At 34.1% G+C, this 27,490-nt stretch overlaps 2 protein-coding genes across 2 annotated transcripts in view; one reads left to right on the top strand and one right to left on the bottom strand.

The window, feature by feature from the left end:
* Chsy (Chondroitin sulfate synthase) overlaps positions 1 to 2,778 on the top strand; it is a 41,699-nt gene extending 38,921 nt beyond the window's left edge. Inside the window, exon 6 of the mRNA XM_053755414.2 lies at positions 715 to 2,778. Within this exon, the coding sequence (XP_053611389.1) occupies positions 715 to 1,874 (1,160 nt within the window). The 3' untranslated portion in view covers positions 1,875 to 2,778. The remainder of the gene's footprint in view (positions 1 to 714) is intronic.
* A 4,255-nt stretch (positions 2,779 to 7,033) lies between these two features.
* On the bottom strand, positions 7,034 to 15,204 carry LOC128675992 (uncharacterized protein). Its single transcript, XM_053755873.2, has 2 exons — positions 15,093 to 15,204; positions 7,034 to 8,070 (listed from the first exon to the last, which is right to left on the bottom strand). The coding sequence occupies exons 1-2, from the start codon at positions 15,108 to 15,110 to the stop codon at positions 7,537 to 7,539; spliced, it is 552 nt and encodes a 183-aa protein (XP_053611848.1). The 5' UTR covers positions 15,111 to 15,204; the 3' UTR covers positions 7,034 to 7,536.
* Positions 15,205 to 27,490: the final 12,286 nt, after the last annotated feature.

Genomic DNA, 27,490 nt, shown 5'->3' with positions numbered 1-27,490 from the left:
ACAAAAATTTCCAAAACTATATTTTCGTCATCTATATCAGTAACTAAGTATATTCCATGAAGAATTAAAAAATATATCCAATGTACAAATTTGGCTTTTCTTTAATTTTATTATATGTATTGAGTGATGATGATTATATAAGTATACATTTCTGTATTTTAGAGTCACCTCATCGAACGTTTGTAATTGAAAAAAGGTTACAGTCTCGGTTAATGCATAAATACATATATTAGGACAGATTGAGCTAGCCCCAAAGTAAGTTCGAGACTTGTGTTATGGGATACTAACTCAACGATACTATATTTTATAAAAAATACATATATAGATAAACATCCAAGGCCTGGATCAATCAGAAAAAGATCATTTTCCATCATGACCCGACCTGGGATCGAACCCAGGACCTCTCGGTTCAGTGGCAAGAACTTTACCACTGCACCACCGAGGTCGTCAAATGTCAGGAGGGAATAATATTTTTGCAATTCCAAATAAAATATGTGTCACCAACATGATAACATTATCAATAGCAGATAATTTATAGATGCAGCTCTTGTAATAAATAAATCAGAGAACTTTTGTTAATATCAATCTTATCTACACGATCACGTCATGTGATTTTTAAGAATTCTCAATACAAAGAAAAATGAAATTTACAAATGTTTCTTACTATACATCGTCTATGGTATTGTGTGTTTAATAAAAATTCACCAATTCCAGGCATGGAGATTCGAGAACTTCCTATGGGAGAACCACCAACATTTGAGGATCCAGATATACTTGGAAAAGGTGCCAACATAAAGGAGATTATAAACGAATACAATGACTTTGACGAGACGAGCCAACAGCAAACAGGTTTCCTAGATTTCGGGAAACGCAGCGTGAGAGAAGCACTCGAAAATGGACTGATGAAACTGCAGAACCTGCCAAATGTACTGAAATGGAATACTGAAGAGTTCGAGGAATATACAGTGTATGATAGAATGATCTACTTCATTCTCCCCTTACTGGGCAGACAAGAAATATTCTCAAGATTCATGAAGAATTATGAAGATATCGTCTTGAAATCCAACGAGGCTGTGACACTTGTAGTAGTTTTATATCTAGATGGCAAAAATCCCCTAGATTTTAGAAAGTCAATGTCTTTAATTAATTATTATAAAGAAACGTACGGTAAAGAGATCAGAGTGGTCAACATGGGGTCGAAGACTTTCTCCCGAGGCGCGGCGCTAACTGAAGGACTCAAAATGTGTTCTAGTGACGACCTAGTGTTCTTTATTGATGTAGATATGATGTTTAACTATATAACTTTAAGGAGAATTAGAATAAATACAATAAAATACAATCAAGTGTACTTCCCGATAGTGTTCAGTGAATATAACCCTGAAGTAGTGAATGGCGAAGACTATAATAAGTTCAAGGATGAAAATGTTGTGTTAAATATGAATTTAGGAAAATACGTGGCAAGTTCAGAGTACGACGTTAAAAGTGATAGAGAGATAGCTAATTTGAAGTACAGCAACGATATTAATGATGACTATGGGTACTTCAGGCAATATGGTTTTGGTATCCTCGCTGTATACAAGCGTGATTTGGAAAGGGTCGGAGGGTTTGATTTGAAAATAAAAGGTTGGGGTTTAGAAGACGTGCAGTTGTTTGAAACCTTTATAAAATCTAATTTGACTGTGTACAGAGCCCCAGATGATAGTTTAGTGCACATATTCCATTCTGTGGACTGTGATAAGAATTTGGTGAAGAGTCAGTTCAAAATGTGTCTTGGAACTAAAGCGTCGACTTATGGGAGTGAGAAGCATATGATATACTATATGTTGAATCACCCGGAGGTGCTCTGGCCTGAAGAGGAGAAAGGTGCTAGCTAGTACAGAATCCAAGTAGGTAGGTTTTGAATTGTGCGATGAGATTTTATCAATTTTATTGTTGACAATACATATCATGTTGTTGAAGTGTTGTGGAAATTGAATATTTTTAAATTTTTGATATTTTTGTACGATTGTTTCGCAGTCCTTATTTTATAGCTCTCTTCCACACCTGAAGACCTCAAAATTGTCTTGTAAGCCTCGATTTTTTAGAATTTAAAATACTTCTGTAAAATAAAATAGCGGAGGAAGTCTTGATATTATTCAAAATGCTTTTATTTTGTTATAAAATCGATGTTTAATCGCGATGTGATAATAATGCATAATGTATTTATTTTCTGAGCGTATTTTAAGGTCAGTTATGTTATGTGACGCATTTAGTAGTCTACTAATATTTGTTCCTAAGTTAAATAGTAAAGTCGTGAATGTACAAAATTTACAAAAAAATATGTTGCCTTTCGCAGAATTTTATCTAATAATAATTATGATAATTGAGGAATTCTAATGGAAAAAAATCAGTGAATATTGTTACAATAATTTGAAATGTAAATAGGTATCAACAAGTGGTAAATTTTAATCAAATTATTTAAATTAATTAAATAAATCACATTATTTATTGCGCTTGTCAGTTTTGTTTGGTCATAGGTGCTAAAAAAATTGTTGGTTTCTAAATAAATAAAAAACATCGATAAATACTCATTTTTTTTCAAAATAGTAAGTAATGGTTGTGAATTAATGAAAATTATTCCATTATCAAAAATATCTCTGTTGTGTACATAATGAGATTGAAATGAAAAGAATGTGAATTGAAAATTACGAGAGAAATAATTATAATTTTATTGCAGAAAAAAAAATTGTTTTATGATAATTCTATGTATTGGATTCAGTATTTTCAATAGAATATATTTTCAATAGAATATATTAATTAAATAAAAAAAAAATAAAAGTGAACTTTCAATTTCACTAGTAGGTAATAAACTGATGTACAGAAATAGCGTTTAAATCGTATTGTGTACAAATCAAAAAATACTTCACCTCATTATTAAATTAACGGAGTTAATTGAAACTTATTGTAAAAATGTGCAAAAAAATTATTTCATGACTGAAAGAGAATTTTTGTTGTAAGTTGTTTTTTCTTTTTGAAGAGGGTGAAATAGCATTTTCTCGTTTCGGAAACTAGTTACTTCTCCGTTGATATTGAGGGTGAAATATCCTGAGCCTAACTAATATTATAAATGCGAAAGTAAGTTGATTTGTTTGTTACCACTTAATGCTTTATCTGCTCAACCAATTTTCTTGAAAATTTGCATACATTAAGTTTGAAGTACGGAGAAGGACATAGGGTACCTTTCATCCTGGAAAAATAAATGTTCCCGTGACAAACTCACGCGGGGAAGCCGCGGGACAAAGCTTAGTTATGTATAAAGCTGTACATTGTTTCGCTCACTAAGTGCCAATTACTAGCAATAAGTAGGTAAATTTTAATTTTGAAATGTGAAACTGAATGGTTCGTCACAAGTCGATATAACTAATTCATTTAAAAATTAACATAGAAAAAGATATAGGTAGCACAAATCGATGCAAATTGTATAATTTTTTTATTAGGTACTTATTGCTCTTTTATTATTAACTAAATAAATGAGAGAATTTACTTAATTGCGGAAATGGACTTGTGAAACAGAAATATTTTTGAAAAAGAGAATGAGATGAAAAAAATCTGGATTCGAGCGGGAATTGAATCTACGCCGCAGTCTATTCAATTCCCGCTAGATACCAATTTTTTTTATTTTATTATCATTTTCAAAATTAAGTTAAAACCATGTATATAACAAATCCATTTAGAAAATCGTTATAGTAAAATCTTTTATTTGGTAAATAAACGCATTATTGATTTTAGTCGTGATTATATTCTGACATTAAATCAATATCTACTCCACACTCTATGGCGAATTCAGATAGATGTCGACGCGATTGGTTGTACATTGCGTAGCTTGTATGTGAAATTTTACAGCAATGTACGTCGAAATCGTGAAAGTTTATCAAACTGATCAAACTGCCGACAGTATGAAGAATAATCTGTAAAATACAAGTTCAATTGTAGTGATTTTTTATTTATATCGGTCTGTGATGGATCTTTCAGTTTATAGGTATCGATATTATTATAAGTATGTTTTTATTGAATGATATTATGCTATTGTGATGTGTGATGCGACGGATGTGTCATCAAGTGAAATGAAAAGGAATAAAAATATATTTTTGGCAAATGGAAAACATTTTATTTTATTACGGCTTCCTGAATTAATAAGAATTATTATGTCACACCGAATCTACACCAACCTAATTGGATTGACAAAATATAATCTATTCAGCATATATAAATATAATGTTCTTCAAGCTTCATTATGATTTGCAATAGCTAACTTTCACAGAATCTCAGCGGAGCCTTCAGCTTTTCATACTCAGATTTCATGAAAATCAAATTTGCAAAATGACACTATTACAGTAGGAAGGTTTAAAAGTGCATTGATACTTACGTATCACGTACTTTATTTTGTAATTATATATATTACTAGATAGAATTCTGAGAAGCCACTATTACATTGAGATTTGTATCTACCACAAAACATATTAAAGATATTTACGGTTAATTATAAGTACATATCGATCGGGTAAAACTCTAGTTATTTTAATAAGTTCTACTTAATTCAAATGAGGCGGATTCTTCTATTAGTATAGTAAATGTGTGAACGGAACCAGTTTTCGTAACAAGACAAGACAATGGGATTGAAAGGATGTCTAGATAATTAACTATAATTAAGAATGGAGATTTAGTAACTGTTAAAATTATGGTAAGATTTTGTCTTTAAACTTTACATGTTTACTCTGTTTAAAGTTACCAGATATCTTAAGCAGGAGACTTCGTATAGATAGCTTGTATGAATATTTTATTACTTATTGTTGCCCGCAGCTTCGCTCGCGTGATTATTTTAGATTTTCGCCCCGTTTGGGATTTTTGAAAAAAACGTTGACTATATTTTTACGGGTCATTAACTATATCGATACCATCCATGCAATTTCATCAAAAACGGTCCAATGGTTTACCAGCTTAACCGCTGGACCGCTGAACAGACAGACAGATCTAAACTTGCACATTCTAATTGTAATTTTTACTTTCTCCGCTAAATCGTTGTGTGCTAAACGCCTTCTTAAAGCATCGCACATGCTTGCGACATAATAGGCGCTCCGAATCACAGTCGGAATCCACCTCGGGCGATGTCCAATACGACTATTGTCTGCGTGGCGTAACTTTATATAATGTGTATTATGGGCAGATTCGCGCGATTATTCGTGGGACCGCAGTTTCATAATGATCACTTGATGTAAAATAGCTGGGCTAAAACGGCCTTTTTCAATAGCTCAAGTCTTTTTGGTGGTGTAGCTAGGTAACCCCAAAAGCGTTGGTACGTTGGTATCAAGCAGAACTTAAATTGTATAATTTGTGTTAAATGAAATGGTGGCCGAGACTGCTGGTAAACTATCAGATCAGTCCGCTAGTTTGAAGACATTGTTTGCGTATCGGGAAAATCTTGGAAAGACTGCTCCAGGACTTAAGGAAATGACGAAAAAAAAGGCAGTGATGTGATTGGTGTGGGCTGTAAATTATGATATTATGAAATGACTAGCTATACTTCTATGCCTCGCGGTTTCGCTTCCATTGCGTATGGGAATTTTGAAATACCTTACAGCATATCATCTGCATTTATCATTTCTCATGAATGTGACTATCTTACATATAACTACAAAAGTCTTAATTATTTTCAACGTAATTATCATTTATTTATATTCATTTATGAATAGACGAAGGCTTATAATATATGGATATAGGTTTCAGAAAACAGCGCGTTTTAACAATCAAATTCTTCGGCCTTATTATATTGGCTATTGCTCTTCGAGTTCATGGGTTCTCTGGAGGTAGGTCCGGTGTAATATTCAGGCAACAAGGCTATTCTGATAGCTAGTATAGCTAAGCCACAATCTCCGCCTTATTCATGGGGCTGAAACTCGGCGTTTTGATAATGTCCAGCCATCTGCTAATGATAGATTGAGGAAATTACTGAAGCAACGAGATGACGATATATTCTTGCATTGTCATAAAACTGAGGCGATCGTTTTTTGATAGAAATCTTTGACGTAATGTTATTTCATGAGTACGAATTTCACAAGACTAGCTGTGTAATAAACTAGCTAATATAATTAAGTATATGCTAAAAATTGACATCATAAATAATAATTTGGAATAGTGGGTTGGTTATTGAATGTAAAAATACTGGTTCTTTGTTTGGAACGTCATACGCATGGAATGAGTAGGTACTACAGAGTACCTACTAATTACATGGTCATACGCAAAATTGGCGGCGAAGTGGCGGCGGAGTTCAAAATTCGAAACACCTATTTTCTAAAATTATGGGTTAGATAGATTTTATAATTTTCAAGTTGATCCACTCGCATTTGTTTTCGAACATATTATGATTTGAATTCTTATATATATATACGGTTCAGTTTTGAATTATTTTTGGCCAGTTCACAATCTGATTGGGAACTGGGAAATAGTTTTTGTTTTCATCATGGCGGATAAGGGTTGCCTTCAACTTGACGTAATTACTACTGTGCCAATATACCCTCGAATGTTTTCCTCACGACTGGTTGCGCAACGAGTCAAAGGCTAGAGATGTTTCCATCGTCACCTCAATCGCCACCATTAAACTGCCTCAGCTTATGAAATTGACCTTTGTCATAATTGCTTCCATGATTTAGTTGTATTACATAATGTTGGTCAATGGGTAACGCAGCTTTACCTAATACGGGTTTGAAAGTTTTAAAAATAGATACACAGTTTAAACGTGTACGCTATTGGTACAAAAATTAAGGTGTTTTAGACAAAACAAATTAATGGTCGTCTAAATTATTATAGTGGTTTGAGTTTCACATAGCCAGAAGTATTGGGTAAGGGTCTCTTAGATGTCGTATATCCTCGTATTTTACAATTGGATAGTAGTACTCAGTTGTCAGTATTTCGAAAATAAACCAAGCAATAGAAAAGAAGAAATTAATGAAACTGCCATGATTCGATGAATCAGGATAACAATAAATAAAAGTACAAATTACGGTGTCAAAATGTATTTATTTTTTTGTAAACAAAAATAATAAAACTTATTAATATAAATTATGCTATCTTATGATACTTTATACAAGACATGAGCCGAGTCCAGCGACAAGCCACTTCGTTTCGACAGGAAAAGTCACGACTGGCTCGCCGCTGGTGCATCTATAGCCCAACCACGAAAACACTGCGTAACATCCATCTATCTGAATCTTTCTCTTGTTATAATAAAGATAAAGAGCCGGAGTGATGAAAATTAAGCAGTGACTTTCGCAGGAGAACTGGTAACCCGTGATCGTGCACAGTCGCAGGCGTTGGCCGAAGGTGGAACGACTCGGCCGGACCGGCACCACCTACATTGTACGTGGCCACCGGCCGAACTTTTTAAACATTCGCATGCGCCCACAGATGTATAGAGCGCTCACGAATAACGTCGACCGACAGGGATCATTCATTTTTAGTGACTGAAAACTGAACTGCCCTGTCATTTTTTTGGTTGGTTACTTAGTAGGGGGCGCCGTAGCTGCCGGAGGGGGCGCGGGCGGGGGCACCGTACGAGGAGGAAGGTCCAGATGGGTATCCACCTGAAGAGCCTCCGGACTGCTCGAACTGAGCGACTTGGATAGCCTGACGGACTCCTTCAAGGTCGATGCCTACAACGCGGGCAGATGGGGCACCGTAAGAGGTAGATGGGGCACCGTATGAGGAGGATGGGGCTCCATAAGATGAGGAAGGAGCAGGGGCACCGTAGGACGAAGAGGGAGCGCTGGCGTATCCACCGCCGAATCCTGATCCAGATGAAGATTGAGATTCTTCTTTAAGGAGGATCTGGCGGACTTGTTCCAAGAGTTGGGGGTCGACGTTCTGGCCTTCGGAGGTCTGGTAGCCGGAGGAGACGGCGCGGTAGCTGCCGCCGCCGCTCAGGCCGCCGCTGAAGCCGCCGCTGAAGCCACCGCTGATTCCGCCTCCTGAGGGGCGGTTGTAGTTGTAGCCGGATGGGGGCTCGGCGTGGACTGATACCAACGCAAGGGCTATGCACTGTGGAAGAAGGAAATAATTAGTCGGTTTGTCAATCGAGTTCGAAGATTCAAAAAACATTTTTAGTGATTGATTGATGTTTTTAAATTGGAAATTTCTGGATATGAATGTAAAAACACATTTTTGTTTTGATGCAGCGGTTCAAAGTTTTATTACTACTCATAAGATACTAATAATTATGCACAAGATTCCATAAGCATCCAAGTCATTACGTAACTCTAAACAAATAAGCGTAACCTTACATAATGTTAACTTTAAAGCAATAAAAGGAATATGGCTTTAAGAGCCCTCAGTATTAAGCCCATAAAATAGGTTAATGTGTTTGTAAACTCGTATGAAGAGCTATTACTGCAAGCCAAATAAAATCTACACTCATGAACCTTAATAAGAATTTCTAAAGAATTATATTACGGGTGATAGTGTCTATGTTGTATGTTGTAAAACAGTCGTTAGGTCTACAATAGCCTCTTGAATTTTATCATCGGTAGTTAAACTCTATTTATGTTGATGCTAACTAACTCTTATGGATATTTTATTGCAGGTTGCTACTGTTCTAAAATTTACTGAATAGGGATCTACATCTTTCGATTAGGAAATTTTTAATATAAGTCGAAATAGAATAAAATAAAGTACAAATAGAATTATTCATTGACTATACATTCATTTTACGTTGTAAATTAAAATATTAGGTAGCAAAAATACTAACTTTATTTAAAATTCAAAAGCAATAACCTAATCACAATCGCCATCGATTTTTAAAAAGTAACAAGAAACACAACATTGAATTTGCAAATGGCCGTATCAAAACATGTCGGACCACAATAGGGCAATTTGACGATCATTTGTTGCCACATCTAACGATAAATGCACGTATTGTCTTTACTTTCTCCTCCGATCTCTGTTTGCTAATGCGTTCGCATCTCAGTATTGAAATATATGTAAATAACAGTCTTATTTAATGGTTACGCAAAACCTTTTATATTGACCAATTCTTTGCATATTTTTCTAGCTGTCGAAGTAATTGAAAGTGAAATTTGAAATTGTGGGTCAACTTGTAAGTTCACTTGTGATCTACCTGACTTTTACTTTTTTTCTCATCACGCTTGTTTTCGACGTGTGATTGTTTGATAACTGAGAAGCAACCAAAATTATGCTCGTGGGAATAGGGTCAATTTTCATTCGTTGCAATTTATTGTAATGTTAAGTTTAGCTTTAATTTATTACATTTTGGTTTTTGTCAATCTCGTCGTTTACATTTTGATACATTTTGATATCATTATCCTATTCTACTATAGATAAGTTAGTATCTACCAAAACTTTCAATGCTTGTCTTAGTGCAAGAACTGAAAGTATAGTCTTCTAATCATCAAAAAGAGTTATAGCTGTTATTTCACAAGTTTCAGTTAATCCGGACCAGTTCATCTGGTCTAATGTACGTTTGATGATTCGATAGACAATGATTTGGAGTGAAAGTGCGAGGTCAGAGTTGAACGGGAAGGGTTGCGTCACGGAGGCTGGGGTTCGCACAAATCTACCTCGCTAGCTGATCTCTGACCTTACTAGGACTGTGATATAACTGAATCCCGATTCGCGGCTTTATTGGAATTTGTTTGATAAATACACACCACAGAACGTCGACGAAAAGGAGAAAGGGTTTTTCACTGTAATAGGATAAAATAGCTATTAATACTAGTAATAAGATGTTATTGTATGATATTAATTCAGTAGTTCATCAAGATTTAATATAGTCATAAGATAAAGTAAAGAATACAACATTTTTTAGTTACATTTATTTTATGCACGGAAGTAGGTACACATATTTTTGCTGATATTATTAGAAATATGATGATCGTATTAGGTATATTATAGTGAGTTGCTCATATATGATGTTGAATGAAGTAAGTTACTAGTGCTTAATATTGAAAAAAAAAAGAAATGTTTATAAAATAAAAGAATTAGCATTGATAAGACGTAAGTAAAATAAGTTATCTCCACTGACAAGGATACTGTTCCACGTCTACAATGATTTCAAATAAAAATCAACTTGTGTTTTTGTGTAACTTGTAATTTCATTAACCAATAAATGTTACTAAAGGTATCATTACGTCTAGATAGAGTGTTCTGATCTAATAGAAGTGTTCTGATCTATCGCTCTCGGGTCAGATGTCCTCCTAATATTGATTGTAGATTATTTATTGTCAGTGATGTTTGTGCAATAAATCTTGTTATGAAATATATTGATCAACAGTTAATTTTGTATCTCAATTGATCGTTAAAAATAGCCTATAGATATAAGATATAGGTTCCATGTAAGGCTTCAGTAGTATTAATATTATAACTGGCAATGTTTGGCACGCAAATATTGGACGAATTTAGAATATAATCTTGAGCCCCGACGCAATCGAAGTTAACTTCATCAGTTTTCTCCGTTATTTTTCTGAAGCACTGTTCCTGCATTTACAAAAAATCACCGTCACAAAAGTACGATCAAACGCATTCAATAGATAAAACTTTTTCGTTTATAAATTTGCTCAAAACCATCTAGAAAACTTGGAGGAAATCGATGAAGTGAGTGAGCTTCGATTGCGTGAGAATCAGGCCCCTGGAATAGAAGAATGAGAATGTCACTGAAACATTACATCTGAGGAATATTGCGTCACGTCCGCGATGACTGCGGAAGTCACGCGACGGCATTAAGCTTTCAACTATGACATGCGAATCCATAATCCGTACTTCCACTAGACTTGGCATATCTAATAGCTAACAGTTGTACACAGATATACAAGAAAGAGACATACAGTAAATAGGAAAGCAAGTACAAAATGTGCTGCTTAATTAAAACAATATTTCTCCTAGTTGACAGTAATTTTATTGATATATTTAATCAGGCACATTTTAGTAATGTAGCTTAGTTTAAGTGGAACTGGACTCAAGGTTGCGAGTCACGCTAGTGGATTACATAGCGATGAATTGGTTTTCGTAAATTTTACGATTAGTCTTGTAATAATCAAGTCATCATTCTTATATATTACATGATTAAAGCAAGAGTGACCACCACTTGCTTCCGGTGAAGGAAAACATCGTGAGGAAACCTACACTCTGGTTGATTATCAATTTGTGTGTGAAATGGAGAAGGCAATGGCAAACCACTCCATTAATAGTGCCAAGAAAGTCGTTATGTGTGTATCATTTCACGTAATGACCACGACCCTCAGCAATGAGGAATACGACTATGAAGAAGAGAGAAGCAAGATTATTTCATTCTTATCGAATGTGTTAGATTTTATTCAAAATTTGCACTCTAGACTTGCCAATAGATGTCGGTCAGTCGTAAAAGTTATGTCAGATGTCTTTAGGCGACTTGAACCAAGCTCGACGATGCACGCTGAATTTGCAAAAAATAAATGAAAATCTCTAATTCCAATATTGAATATAACATTCATAGCTTCGTGTTTTCCCTCTAATGGAATAGACAAACAGTAAACATAGTTTATGTCAGCGTTGTTTGGCCTGGCTAAATATAAAAGCTATTGGTGTGAACAGGCTTCTAGTCTTGATTTGCTAATATTGGTTTCTAATATTCATACATGAGAAATATGAGAAAGTCACAGTATAAAAATTTAATGTTTAATGTCCAAATTGTAAATGTCTGTTTGCATGGGGTTTTGTTGATTTGCCATAACTTTAGTACCGTAAAAGAGAACTATTTAAATAATTTTGTTACAGTGTGAGATGAAAGAAAATATTATTGATTTTGTATTTTTGGTAAAAAGATTGCGTTCTATCGGCATCTGTGCTTTATATAGTAAACAATCACGATCATTTTATATTCCTATAAGATCCGTGTAGTTAATTCAAAACTAAATAACAATTTAGGAAAAATTCTATTCCATTTTATACTTATTGTACACTAAGCGTTGTCATTTAGTGAGAAACAACCACAATTTCACAATAATTCTTATTATTACATCCAAAGCGCGTAAGATTTACGTCCTTATTTAGAATTCTATATATACTCGATTTGGAAATCCAATACGAGCATTAGAATGTTTTGCGACACGTGTACAGTAGACAGCACATCAACCTACCCAAATTCATTGCAAATTATACAGTATAAAGATAAGGTAACTAGACTATGCTGTCGACTGTACTAGTAATATAGCCAATGAAGGGGCACTTCGTATGCTCGTCATGCTTCCAAGTAGGTGATGGCTACGAGATGTTTGGAATGTATACGCCAAATGATTGGCTATAATCGTTAATATGTCTCTTTGGTGAGATAAATAGAACACATAAAATTGCCGTGCAATATCCACACTTCCATACTAATATAACAAATGCCAAAGTCTTTCACAGCTAAATTGCTGATCTGATATTGATGAAATTTGGATGAAATACATATAGTTAAAGATCCGAGGTGCCACCACCGAAGGTGCGGACGACAAATTTTTTTCTAGATTTGGTAGATATTTCTGGCCTGTGCCCAGCAGTGGGACACCACAGGCAAGAAAAAAATTAAGTTGTAATAGGTATGGACTACTAAACAATATATAAAATATATCATAAATAAAATTGTGTTCCGAATTCTTCCTTTTCAATAACAGTGGCGCTTCAACATTTGTTATTCAGATTAGCGCGAATTTTTGAATAATAAAGTCATTATTGTATAACTTATTATGTAAAAAAGATGAATATTTCACATCAGCTATATAATTACCTCCAGCATAATGCACATTAGAAAGTTAAATATATAAAATCTTTTTATAGATTGCATTTAAATATTTAAAAAATAAAGTCTGCAAATTCCTTTGCAGATTTTTGAAGTATATTGTTATTGAGTTTCGTACTGGCTTATATAAGCAATTCATAAGGCGTTTTTATCTTTTGGCATCACCCTCCACGGACCCCCGGACCCCTAAATATGCCCCGGTATTAATGGTGACTTTGCTATAACTTTGAATAGATTAAAGTGCCGCTGTCTGTACAAAGAGTTATTAAGATACATGGGTAACCTATATTAAATATTATTTCTTTAAAAAAGCTAAAGATCTTATCAGTTTCACAATCCGGGTAGACGTATTTCATTTATTTGATTAAAATTTTAAAGTTAAGGTTTCCTTATAAATAAATAAATAAATATATTAGGACAAATCACACAGATTGAGCTAGCCCCAAAGTAAGTTCGAGAATTGTGTTATGGGATACTATATTTTATAACAAATACATAAATAGATAAACATCCAAGACCCGGGTCAATCAGAAAAAGATCATTTTCCATCATGACCCGACCGGGGATCGAACCCGAGATCTCTCGGTTCAGTGGCAAGAACTTTACCACTGCGCCACCGAGGTCGTCAAAATTATAAAATATATATATATATATTATATAATTATTATAAAATTGCACTTAGATTATTACTCAAGTAATAAATATATTGCTACTGATTACATTACGAAAGGTATGTACACCTTCCGATTGGGCAAGCCAAGATGGGTGGGCAGAGGGCACAGGTCAGTACGACTAAAGCTTGGGAAATGTTAAGGAATCAGGATTATATGTTTGTTTACTTCATAATTACATAGGGTGGATGAGGTGGCATCAAATCGTAACGTAATGTGATCTGGAGGTCAGTTCGATCCTCATGGGAAGAAATGAGGTTCAGTGAGACTGAACTGAAATTACGTTTATTTACCAAACTAAAAACCATGGATTCCCGAAGAGTCTATCCCAATGAAAATGGGAAGAAGGGCAGTGGAAGACGTGACTACAGCTAGTCAGATTCACGTCGGAAGCTAAATCAATTTCGTCCGTAAAGAATGTTATATTCGTGCTTCGGAAGGCAACCTCTGGTACTCTGTGTAAGATTAGTATATTGGCGAAGAGACAAAGTAGAGAGTTTGTTGACGTTCTTCCTAGTTATCATCTTTGTAGCCGCAAATTACATTACTGGACATTGGGGGTCAATCAACGGGTTACTCTAATATATCCCTTAGCTGGACAAAAACCTCCCTACTTTTATTCTATCGATATATAAGAGTATTTCATTTTCATATTATATATTTACTTTATGTACTTTTTCTCTGGTTTTAAATTGGTATTTCGGTCAGTTTTTTTTTTAGAATAAAATCAAAATATGTAACTAATTACATTAGGGATGTGGTTCGCGTTTGTATGACTTTATAAGTTAATATTATGACATGGATATTGCCAAAAAACCAAACGTTTAAATTTATTCGCCTGTGAAATAATAAGAAAATCGATGTTATGCTCCATGGGAACGTCTCACAATAAGCTATTAATCGTAAGAAAAACATGAATGATAATCTCTAGAGATTGCCGAGACGTTTGAATGGAAGATCATGAAATATTTGGTGCGTTCTTATTTGTATGCGAAAATTGTTGGTAACACTTTCTCGCTTCTTATGATTGGGTGATTGCTTCTTATGATAGTGACTAGCAAGAGGGAATTTATCTTATAAATTGGATAAAATCAATACTGAATTTTTCACATGACTGTTACAATAAACTCTAACAAAAATAATTCGAAACTCTAACAACCATAAAATAACGAAAACTTGAATGATACTTTGACTGAAAAATAAACTGATTACGTTGATTATCGGAATTCTTGCCATAATGTAATCGCATAGATGACTGAAAATAATACTTCATACTTTCGTTAGAAGAATGAAACCTATTACTACCAGATTATATTGAAATGGTAACTATGATTTAAAAAAAAATAAAAATTATATATTTTCGATCCCAAGAGGGATTTATGGTGCACGTTCACTTTTGACAATCCAGATTCCAATCAAACATCAACGCGATCACTAATGACGTTCGGAAATCAAGAGTGCATTGTTCCATTTTCCAAATTTCCGAACTCAAAAAACAAAAAAAAATGTTCTATCGATCACTGTCACTCATTTTTGATTTCGGAACGTCACTAGCACTGTCACTTTACTTTTTTTTTTAACTTTTTAAATTCACTACACGGCACTTTTAGCACTGGACTTACCGCTACGAAGGCTCTCATGATGCTTAGTGTTGGGTCACTTCGGGTCGTTGTGAGGTTGTGTGTCGTTGAGGATGCTATCTGATGCTATATACCTAACCTGACGCGGTGGGGCAGCGAAAGGATAGGTTAGGTTGTGCAAGCCAGGGAGATGTATATAGGAAGTTTTGGTTAATTGGAGGGCAAGATTTTTCGAATTTTAGGCTGAAGGTAATAATGATAAGGTCATAGGTTAGGATGGTTTTGGCGTGGTAATTAAAATTATCATTACCTAATTTTTTTGTGTAAATATTGCAGAATGGTAATTAAAAGCATACATTAATTACTTAAATGAGTTAAACGGATATATGAATCAAATAAAGATATTTGTGATGTTGACTTGTAAATAATTTTCACTTGATTTACTTGATTGACGTAAATTCTCCTGTAAATTAAATAACCGAATATTGATGTTACAGGAATAGTCAATGGAACTAGAGACATCACAAAGGATTGATGAGAATATTAATTATCATGGCCATGGCATGGTAATGTGAGTAATACTGAATTTTTGACTTTTTTTTTTGTGTTTGTGTTTGTCATGTATTTGTGAGATGATTAATTATATTGCGATGTATATAATTAATTTACAATTGTTCTAATTAAAAGAGCTGTCCCGTTAATTGTGTACATTCCTATTTATATATTCTTTGTTATTAATTTACGTACGTACCTCATAACGTATCACGAGTCTCAAACCAGCAAACTCGTGTATTTTAATTATGTATTTTTTTAATTTAACCCCTGTCACACTTCACCAACCCCCTCCCTCTCGCATGAGACGTGTGACGTACGTAATTTATAGGTGAATCCGTAGAAGTAACATACACATTTTATATTTTCATTCTTCGTTATTTACTTCTAAGAAGTAACATACACATTTTATATTTTCATTCTTCGTTATTTACTTCTATGTGCATATGAGTTATTTAAATTTAGCTTATTTGTATCAATTTAGGTGTCATCAAAAGTAAATTTAACTTATTTATACAATTATACTGGTTTCAAAGCGGAAGCGTGAAGCTATGTGACATTTAGACATTAAGTAGATTCTGATGTATTTAATATTTAACAACAAGTTATGTACACGTAGCATATCTATTTTACATGTCGGAGGTCGAGGCTTGACACCTTCCACAACGACAGAAGGAACATGACAAGTTTATATCTGATGATATATAGAATGCGGTTTTGCGCACCAATCCGAATAGCACCTATCAGTTTGTTGATAGCACCGGTCAACTTGTCTATCTTACTCTCATCTCCGCATATTCCCGGTTGCGTTGGGGGCTGTGTATAGTTATCCCTTAGTCGCCTCTTACTACATCCAAGGGAGGCTATGGTCTGGTCCTATTCCAGAACTATACACAACTTTCCATGAATTTTGGTCTAAGTTCGAAATTTCACTAAAATCTGTGGTTTTAAAGTATGATAAACAAATATTTAAACATCTTCATAAACTTTCGCATTCTTCTAATAATATAAAAGAAAGTATGTTTGTCTGTTACTTAATTAGATACCTATAGATGAAGTTTGATATATTATGTGTAGAGTAAAACCTACTATCAAATTTTCTTTTCATCCCGAATTTCTCACGGGAGCAAGGGGTGAATATAGTACCTGTAAATGAATACAGTCAAGTGCATTTACCTACCTACATACGTAGGAAATTGGTCGCTATTAACACATTGCATAAAGATCTATACAGGGGTATCTTGACATGTGAGCGACATACTTAAAGATCGTGCATGCGTTGTTAGCAATAGTCGTCACAACATGTTTAATTTTGTCAAAAATTAATTTTAGTACTAAACTATATAGTTTTGCCACAGAGTACTTGTACGAAAAATAAATGTGGTAATGACTGTATGACGAATTTATGTATAATGAAAATTACAAGAAAGGCACATTCAGAGCGGCGGATTTATCCTATGAAGGGATATCTCACAGCCAATCGGCGCTAGGTTGGGCGGACATGTACAAAGTAGCACGTAATTTAGAAGTACCTACTTTAAGTAAAGCAGTACTTTTTTATGGCTATGAAATAGAATATCGTGGAGATAAAAGAAAGAATTTGCCCTATCGAAAATGAATTGAAACATTAGTTTTTATCGTAAAAATTAATAAATAAAAAGTTTTAGTATTTCTAGTAAATTAGGGGATATGATTACGACTTTGAATTGGACTTAATAGACGAAGATGTCACAAGATGCATAATGTATTACGAATTTTAGCAACGCCAGTATTGTACGAGATATTACACGTATTACGAGATTTGTACCGCAATGTAACATGAATACGACTATATTTAAACGACTGACATAAACTCAAACCTAAACCGTGGATTAACCGCTAAGCCACGGTTAATGGTCGAAAGTGCCGCCCTCTGTGACCGGCGAAGACATCTGTAAACAATCTCCTACATGCCGACAGAACGAAAATATAGTATGAACAGAGGAGTATAAATTATATGGGGTAACTAAATTGTAACCTATTTTCCGTTATATTATTATCAGGTACTAGATGTTGCCCGGGGCTTCGCTCTCGTGGGAATTTTCAGATAAAATATATCCTATAGTAATCTTGGATAATGTACCTTTCTAATGGTGAAAGAATTTTTTAAAACGGTGTGGTAGTTTCGGAGATTACCCGCCTCAAACATACAAACTCACAAAGTCACAAACTCACAAACGCTTTATAATAATAGTATAGATAAAAGATTCAGTTTCAGTCTCTTCAGCCAGCACATCAAAGAAACTAGGAATAATTTATTTCACTGATTCAATGTTTGAGCAACAGAATAAATAACTCTTGATAATAATATTTTTGGTGCTCCCATAGTGACTATCGAAGTCTGTACTACCACAGCAACAAGCGCTGCTCATAACTAAAGATAACAGAAAGGATAGGTAAAGTCTTATTTTATCATGAAATGACAATTCTTCGGGAAATAGTGGATTGACTAATTAAGTTAAATCCACTATTTCCCAAAGAATTGTTTGATTTTGGAAAGTCAAGACATTGTTTGATTTTGGAAAATAATGTATTATTTTGGAAATAGTGTACTTAAACGTAACAAATGCAAGCAAAAATGTTATTTCTGCAATATCATTATTTTGTATAACACAAGTATTATATAAGCGTCTTGTGAATTGCTGTCTTTAATTCATGGATACTTAGTGATAAATAGCTTAGACATCGTATGCACTAATAACCGCTTTGCTAAATTGTTAAAAGAAGCATTTTTAGGAAGGACTTTTACGTCTATAGCTATTATATATAACACTATTTACATAAACTAAGAAAAACAGCTTGAAGAAATCTACACACAAGTTGACTATGGACTTGCGTGTGCGCACAAGCTGAAACGCAAAAGTGCACATTGATTTGCATGTAACACAGGTGCTGTCTTTGTATAAATTGTGTTTGAAATTCATCGTCATCCTTAAAACATAGTTACCTTGTAAAACTTCCATAAAACTCGAGAAAATACATTTTTGGTCACCCATCCCAGTGTCGAACGTTTCGAACTATAAAAGTCGGGCGCGCTTACTATTGCGCCATTGTGCTCAAAAATAATAAGTTCCGTACACATTTATATATAGATCCACAAGAAAATCAAAGCATTGACCTTTTAAACTTTTGTATATACATACAAGTCGTATAGATTAGGAAAATTTTGGCTCAGCGCCAACTTTCGTCTACCTGACCTTTGCGTCTAATGGGTGTATATTACTACTTATTGCACTTGAAAGTATACAATGCGGACAAAGCCTCTGTCTGTACAATACTTATCTTCATGCGGCGGCGTATCACTCCATATCCTCCTATGGAAGACGTACTAAGGGCCTTAACGTCAGGAGTAGCATTTTCAAAAAGAGTTCATCAGACAGACGGCTGGTTGGAAAACCACAGCTTTTGCAAATTACATAAAAAGTAAAAGACATTATAATCTAACTTTATGTTGCAATTAGGATGGTTAAAACCTGTATTTTGATTTAAACACAAGTATTAATAATAATAATAGTAAGTATTAATAATTAAAAAGTGTTAGTTACTTCAATCAGGCCTGACATGAAGCGGTTAGCTCAGGACCAGGAGATGGCGAAACATTGTGGACACCCCATGCGTGGGATCTTAGGCTGAGGCCTTATAGGAACAAGACACAATTACTTAAATCAATCAAAATCAAAATCAAATCATTTGTTCAGAAATTAGACCTTCACAGGCATTTTTTCACGTCATATTCTAAATTAAATGATGTTTACCAAAGCTACAAACTACTAGCATTTCGGAACGACCACTGCTGAGAAGAAATGCCGAAAGAAACTCATTCAAACAGTGTTGGTCCCTATTATGCCAGAAGGGCTTACCATTTTTTAAAAATAAATTTATGTATAATTTTATCAGTAATATAACAATGTAAGTACACAATAAAGTACATGATCAAAAGGTATATTGAAACATATTATGATTGTGATCAAGTGCTGATGAAAGGAAAATATATATACTTATCAGTCAATAATCCAATCAATAATCAGTCGTTGTAGGAGTATAATCAGTATAATGTCGTATGTGTGTGTCGTGTCGTGTGTGTATGTGATACGACATTTGCATAAAACATACTTTTTAATTTAATATGTTAATTATTTTTCCATATCATTAATGATCATTAATTAATGGTGCGATAGGTGTTGTGTTGTCACATTCTCAATTCTCTTTAGACAGATGATAATTGATACGCGCCAATTTGTGGCACTTTTAAGAGTAATAGGTAACACCAAAATGAATTTGCAACATTAAGTAAATTGCAACAAAAAGTTTTAAATGCGATTTTTACAACTTAAATAGAAGGATAGAAAATAACGAAAGTACAGAAATTACATATGACAATAATTTATTTTTTTTTACGAATATACATATACACATATATACAATTTGTTATCATTAGTCATAATTGCTTCGTTGCGCTCCGTTGTGACAACGCAGCACATTGTCGGCTCGGTCGTACTCTGTTGTTTTCTAGGTTTTGACATTGATGTGCGTCGACGTACGTTGAAACTGCATACAATTTTTGCGTTATTCAGGTTTGATTCGTCGACGGCCGTCAACGCGACGGAGCGCAACGTGGCAATGGGGCCAAGCTCCAAGTAGTGTAGTCAATGGACAGTATGCATACGGAGGTCACGGGTCAAATCTTCTCAAACTCAGGTGTGTCTATAAGCAAGACCGATCACGTTAAATCAATCTATTTATTTTATTAGAATGCTAGTAGTTTGTAGCTTTGGTAAACATCATTTAATTTAGAATATGACGTGAAAAAGTGCCTGTGAAGGCCTAATTTCTGAATAAATTATTTGATTTTGATTTTAGAATAAAAACGTATATTTAGATGTTGTACTCTTAACGATTGCAGCGCTTCGGTTGACAGGTCGACATATACGTAACTTGTAAGAGGTTAGACACTGGGTTTTGCTCGAGTTGATGATGTATCTAAGTTACTCATCTATTTGCTCATTAATTTGTTCACATGTGTAATAATAGTATGAGATGAAATTATATTGCACGCGATCATTTTTGAGGTCAAAGTTAAAAAAAAACTGAGTGTAAGAGTTATATTGCTGGCATTTCTAAATTCGAGTTTTTTGTTTAGGAGCAAGTATAACGCGGATGGCGAATATCATTTTGTACTTTAACTTTTAGCTTTTAACTTGCTGAATCGAGCATTAAAATAGTTTATACAAAGTCATCACATTGCAAGCATAATTCAGTGCGTAACGTCTGCTTTCTGATATAGTTAATTGTGTTTCACATCGATATATATATATATAATTATAATATTATAATCAGCACTCGGATCACAATCATAACCTGTTTTGATATACCTTTTGAGTATGTACATTATGTACTTTTATATATTATTAGAAAAAAAAACATTGTAAGAAACAATAATGGTAAGCCGATCTGGCATGATAGGGACCAACACTGTTCAAATGAGTTTCTTTCGGCATTTCTTCTCAGCAGTGGTCGTTCCGAAATGCCAGTAGTTTGTAGCTTGTGAGAAATAACTATAAATATAAAGATTGACGAGAAAAAGTGCCTGTGAAGGTCTAATTTCTGAATAAATGATTTGAATTTGAATTTGATATACGGAATTCAGCATAGTATATTTTCGTAAAATATTTGATAGTCGAGAGTTTTATAATATTGTTATCCAAGTTTCAAATACATGCTTCATCAATTTAGAAAAGAATTTGTGAAACTTAGAATTACTTACAGCCATTTCAAACAAAGATTTAGGTTAGGACAGAACTGCATCTATATAATTCTATGGCGTGCCTTCGATTTGGACGAAACCATATACATTGGTGAAGTCAATCTTGTGTGTCAGAAGGAGTCATTTGGCGGAGTTCTCTAAAAACTAATTTGACAAATAAAACGCTCAAAAACGCTTCAGCTTATACCCCAAGGCTGACTTAAAGAGAAATAGCCAACCACACAGTTAACATGCACTTCGACTTATGAAATTCTCCGCTACTTATCAAACACTGTACAATTATACCTAATTCTTTCGCGATGGGAACACTTGGGCAATTCTGTTCGAATCAAAGATGATCTCGTTCAGATTAGGAATGTAAAGAATAGAATTGTTACTTAATAACCAGTAGGCTTCACTTTGTTTAAATAGATTAATAGCTACGATTAGTAGGGACAAATCACACAGATTGAGTTAACCGTAAAATTTAATTACGTAATAAATGGAATAATTACTCAACGAGACGCCATATTTTATTTATTTAGCTTTTGTCTAAGAAATTGACATGTAATCACGATCCTCCAAATATTGAGGTTTGTGAGGCTTTTGCTCGCGGCTTCGCCCGCGTCGATTTCCCAACGGAACAGTACTTATTTTCGGAATGAAAGCAGACAGCAGTCGCGACATATAGCAATTGTATAAAAAAGTATTTAGTAAATTCTAAAATTGATTGTTGGTTGGGATTAGGGTTATAATGAATGTATTGAGATTTTGCATTATTATTTTAGCGATTGGGCCCAACTTCGCATGGTCTATTGCGCCGTAGGTATCAACTTAATTTTTTTTCTAAAACACAGTGAAAACTGATTCATAATCGTGGTTTAAAGAAGAAAGCTTAGAAACAGACAGACGCGGCAGGCGACTTCGTTTCATATTATGTAGTGATTACTGTAAGTATAACTTTCTAAAACAGAATTTTAATCGTGACAAGTCGGTGCATGACATAATTAAATAATTTTTATTGCAAATCTTAATTTATTCAGAATTTTATTTCAAAATCGAATACAGAAAGTATTTGATTGTAATGATTAATCAAATTTTATAAAAAAAAAAATATACATTAGAGCTTGCATTTTGTAAACAGTTGCATAATAAAGTGTTTTGAATTTTTTTATTGAAGGCAGTTTTAAGACCATTTAGTTTATATAAAATTAAAATTGTGTGAGTGATATTATTGGTACACATTGTTATGAACCAATAATCATTGACATAAACACATTTATTTTGTAATATTATTAAGATATCCTACAACATATCCTAGCCTGGCAATCCTGGCTAAATATTTGCATGCTATTACATATAGCAAAATAGATTGTTATTTTCTTTCTGTAATAAACATCGCCTGTACCCTGCTTTGTGCAAATAAATAATTTTTTAATTTGCTGAAAGCTTATACTTTTAGATAGATATAGTTAAATAATTAAAAAGAAAACGATCAATATCAATCATATACTAAACATCGAAGGTGTTGGGGGAGATTTTACCCAGAATAGGTTAAGATATTGAGCCAAAAATAAGCGTCTTTTAAGAGTGGCGGCCATTTTGAATGTCCTAACTTCTGAAGGAAGAGCGTTCGGGGTGCTCGAATGTAATCAATTTACGAAGGTTTACGTTCTCCCTGCGAATTCCTTCCTGTATTTAGTATCGGAATCACGTCATAATCATCAGTTCTATAACAGCCTATCGGCAAATTACGTAGGGAACAAATGTTAAACTAGCTATGTCGCTCACGCCTGGCCCTAGCAGAAGGGGCAAACCCAAGAAATGCTGGTTTGATGCCGTCAAGCATGATATGCTTGCCAATAGTCTGACAACTAGAGATGCCGATCACCGTGCGAATTGGAGACTAATAGGTAAGTAGAAAAGGCGGATTCTGGTCTCCGATGCTGAACGGCTGAGGAAGAATAGATAGCTAAGACAGCCTAAAAAAACCTTGAATAGAATCCGGTAGCAAAATTCAGAAGGTATGTCTATGGTGAACATTGTCACCAAACACATGGTAGGTCAATAGTCATGTTTGAAGAATGTCAATATTTGTGGTCGGTGGTCATTCGGCCGACTTAGGGTTGTCGTATACAAGACCATACCTTTTTTCATACTACCAACTGGTCAGCTCGATCTTTTATTAAAAGATTTTTTGTTTGGTTAATTATATATATATATATATATATATATATATATATATATATATATATATAAAGGAATAATATATATAATATATATATCACATCATAATATGTTTCAGTATACCTTTTGACCATGTACTTTATTGTGTACTTACATTGTTATATTACAGATAAAAAATTATACATAAATTTATATTTAAAAAATGGTAAGCCCTAATGGTAAGTCCCTGGCATAACAGGGACCAACACTGTTTGAATGAGTTTCTTTCGGCATTTCTTCTAAGCAGTGGTCGTTCCGAAATGCTTGTAGTTTATAGCTTTGATAAACATCATTTCATTTAGAATATGACGTGAAAAAGTGCCTGTGAAGACCTAATTTCTGAATAAATGATTTGATTTTGGTAAAGTAGGGAGATGTCACCACAGCCTATGGGCGCTTGCAATAACAAATAGGAAATATGCCAATGAAAATTAGCTCGAACGAAGATAGCCCGATGATCCCGTGTACCGCAGTATGTAAAAAGATAAAGTATTTTTAATTTATGTTTTAAAAAGTGTCAGTAAACTCTTCGCCTACCCTCAGGAATGATCGGTTTACTTTTCCATTTGTTCTATTTTAAACTTTTGGAGCGGTTTCGATTTACATCGCTGGTATTACTGGAGTTAATAAAGCTTATGTATACATTCATTTACGTCGCATCTGACTTCGACGATAGTGTGGAGCAGGCATTAGAGAATCTATTGCGACAAAATCTTATACTGCAGCAAAATCCTCAGCATTTTCCAATGGAATTTGGACCTTTTCTCCGGATTAAATTTTTTTAATGACCCTATATATATGCGGCGAGCCTAATTTGTTGAGGAAAAACTATAAGTAAAATTATTTTTCCCATGTGTGAATTCGACTGTAATGATTTAATATTTATTTACTACGCGTTAATTATAAAAGGGAATACCATTTTCTTCAGGGATCAAAGGTAGCTTATGTCCTTCGCCGCGATTCTAACAATATGTATGCTAATTGATCGGTAGTAATAGATAAAGCTTAAAGAAGTGACAAACATACATGCAAATTTACACACTCCAAAATATTAGTTGATCTAGCATTTTTCAAAATAGTATGCTTTATTTAATTAATAATATTGTATTCATAATAAACTCGTGTTACAGCACATCGCATGTCGCAGGTCGTGTGCAGAATAGTCATTTCTAAAAATGACCGGCGATCAAGGTCGAATTTTGTAACGTCTGATTTGCATCAATACATGTGTCTACAATACAGATACGATCGAAAATACCGAATACTATAATATGAATTCATACGACGTTTTGTTTTGTAACTGCAAAGATAACATCACGTGCGGCTGAATTTGGAACTAAACTTAGTTTACGTATTTCTTTTATAATGGTATGATTACAGCGCCATCATTTAAACAAGTTATATAAATATGTTGGAATTTAAATATTTGCGAATAGAACGCCTTTTGGCGGTATTCTAATCTCATTTAGAATGCCGCTTTCGAATTGTTCGAAATTTAAAACAAGGTGGGATGTTTTACTTTATTATTATTTATTTTATTATTTATTGCTGGCCAGTAGCGCTGTTTAATTTTTAATCGAATTAAAAAATACTAAATGGGTTGTATATATTTTTTATTTAAATTTTGTTTTTGTATAACGGTCAATATTATGAAATAATGCTATCCTTACAGTAAATTTTCCAGCGGAAGGAAGCCTCGGTTAGTTTACTTCAGTTATTTAGTACATTGTATAACCAACTGGACATAGAAATATATTTATCTTCCAAAAATGGTTTATTGATACCCTTAGGCTGTAGGATAGGTACATGCGATTTTATCTTCGTTAAATAGCACACTTAATAAATCAAACCCACCAACTTCAAGGTTTAAATAAATCTTTTGGCTCTCTATTTATCTATTGAATTTATTATTTTGTTTGCGTTTAATGAAAAATATAAAATATTATAACTGTATCGATACCTATAAGGATATTTTTTTATTAAAATTAATTGTGACGCGTTGATGTCTTTTCTATCAAATAATCTACATGTAATCAAATTTCATCAAAATCGGTCCAGCGGCTTAGTTGTGAAAGCGGAACAGACAGACAGATAGGCAGACTTTCGCATTTACAAAGATTAGTAATATAGCTATTTTATTTTTCAATAAAAAAAATAAATTCTTGATCACGTGTAAAATTAGATTGCAATTAATTTTCTAAGTTATTTTTCACAACTCAAGTAGTTGCACCCCGCGGTGATATCGAGGTAAAATACTTACGTTTTTGTGCACAGTAGCGCCATCTACTTTATAAAGCACCATTCATTGGCTATCAGACTTTTTGACCAAATGCTACAGGAATTTCTAATAGAAAAAAGAAAACTGATAGACATGACTAATAGAAGCCAAAACATTTTTTTAGAATGTTTGTCTGTTTGTGTTTGGTCGCGCATCACGCAACAACTACTTGATGGAATTTGATGCGGTTTTCGAAGTCGTATAACAGATGGTCTTTCTTAAATAGCTTGCTTAGAACCCGAAATATTGACAATAAGTTATGAGCGAACACGAGAAGGGATAAACGCGGGTGAAGCCGCCGACAAAAGCTAGGTAGTAAATAAATAAACTAGTATCGCATGTCCAACGGACATGAACACAAAACCGCAGACAAATATAAGTGATGACAACTACAAATATTTGCCCATGCTGGGAATCGAATCCGGGACCGTCAGATAGCGTGAGAACGTGATCACTACTACGCCACGGAGAGCAAAAATTTGTGTTCAATTTAACGTATGACTTCATTCATCGTGTTTTTGGTTTAACCTTACATTGTATCTAAGTACCATCTTAACCATAATAAATCAAGACTGTGTGAAGGACCAGTTCGTAAAGGTCGATTACAGTTGGAGCGTGAATCTAGTGTTTATATTAGCAGTGAGAGGTTGCCTTGGGTGATGTTCTAATGAACTGATATCCTTTTAAGTCGATCACTCTCGATATATTTATTTTTACAATTTTATGTTAGGACTAGATGTTGCCCGTGGCTTGGCTCCCGTGGGAATTTTGAGATAAAATATACCTTATATCAATCATGGATAATGTACCTTTCTAATGGTGAAATCATTTTTGAAATCGGTTAGGTCGTTTCGGAGATTACCCGCCTCAAACGTACAAACTCACAAACGCTTACCTCTTTATAATATTAGTATAGAATGTAATAAAAAATTTGAAGAGTTTACTTAGCTACAGCTAAATTTGAAGAGTTTAATTACAGGTATAAACCTATAATTAAACTTTGTGCCATCTGATCCCGCTCAAGAATAACACAACTACATATTAACATATTAAATGTTTTGCGCGGATCGCGGATTGTCGAGATAAATTAGACGTAGACGCTGACGTTTCAACAACCTCGTAATCGCCATTTTTGCTAAGCGATATTTATGGATAATGTAATTACTACACTCATATACCAACTTGTTTCGTTTGGAAAGACCCTCTTCTCATCCATCCGGCATCCGGGAGGTCGAACGTGGGATTCGAACCCACTAAAATCACACGGTGTCAACGCCTACAGCAATTATGCCGGGAGCATGTGAAATTCTCGCTCACATCGATTTGAAAAGAGTTGATGATCTTCATTGCAAAAGAGGTCTGTGTGCTTTGCTATTCACATCTCACTATCGAGTCGATTCGCAGTGAAACGGAGCTAACTAATTACTAGCGAGCCGTTGTGACGCAATGACAATAGCACTGCAGTGCGATTGGTTCACTATGTCTCACTGCGAATCGACTCGATAGTGAAATGTGAAGTGCAAACCCACACTTTGCCCTCCGAGTAACGTCCTTTCCATTGAATATACCATAATTGTCTTCGAAACAAAAATGTATGTTACA

This window comes from Plodia interpunctella, chromosome 15 (assembly GCF_027563975.2).
Source record: "Plodia interpunctella isolate USDA-ARS_2022_Savannah chromosome 15, ilPloInte3.2, whole genome shotgun sequence".
NCBI lineage: Eukaryota > Metazoa > Arthropoda > Insecta > Lepidoptera > Pyralidae > Plodia > Plodia interpunctella.
Note: the sequence above shows the minus strand (reverse complement) of the source record. Positions and strands in the feature narration are given on the sequence as shown.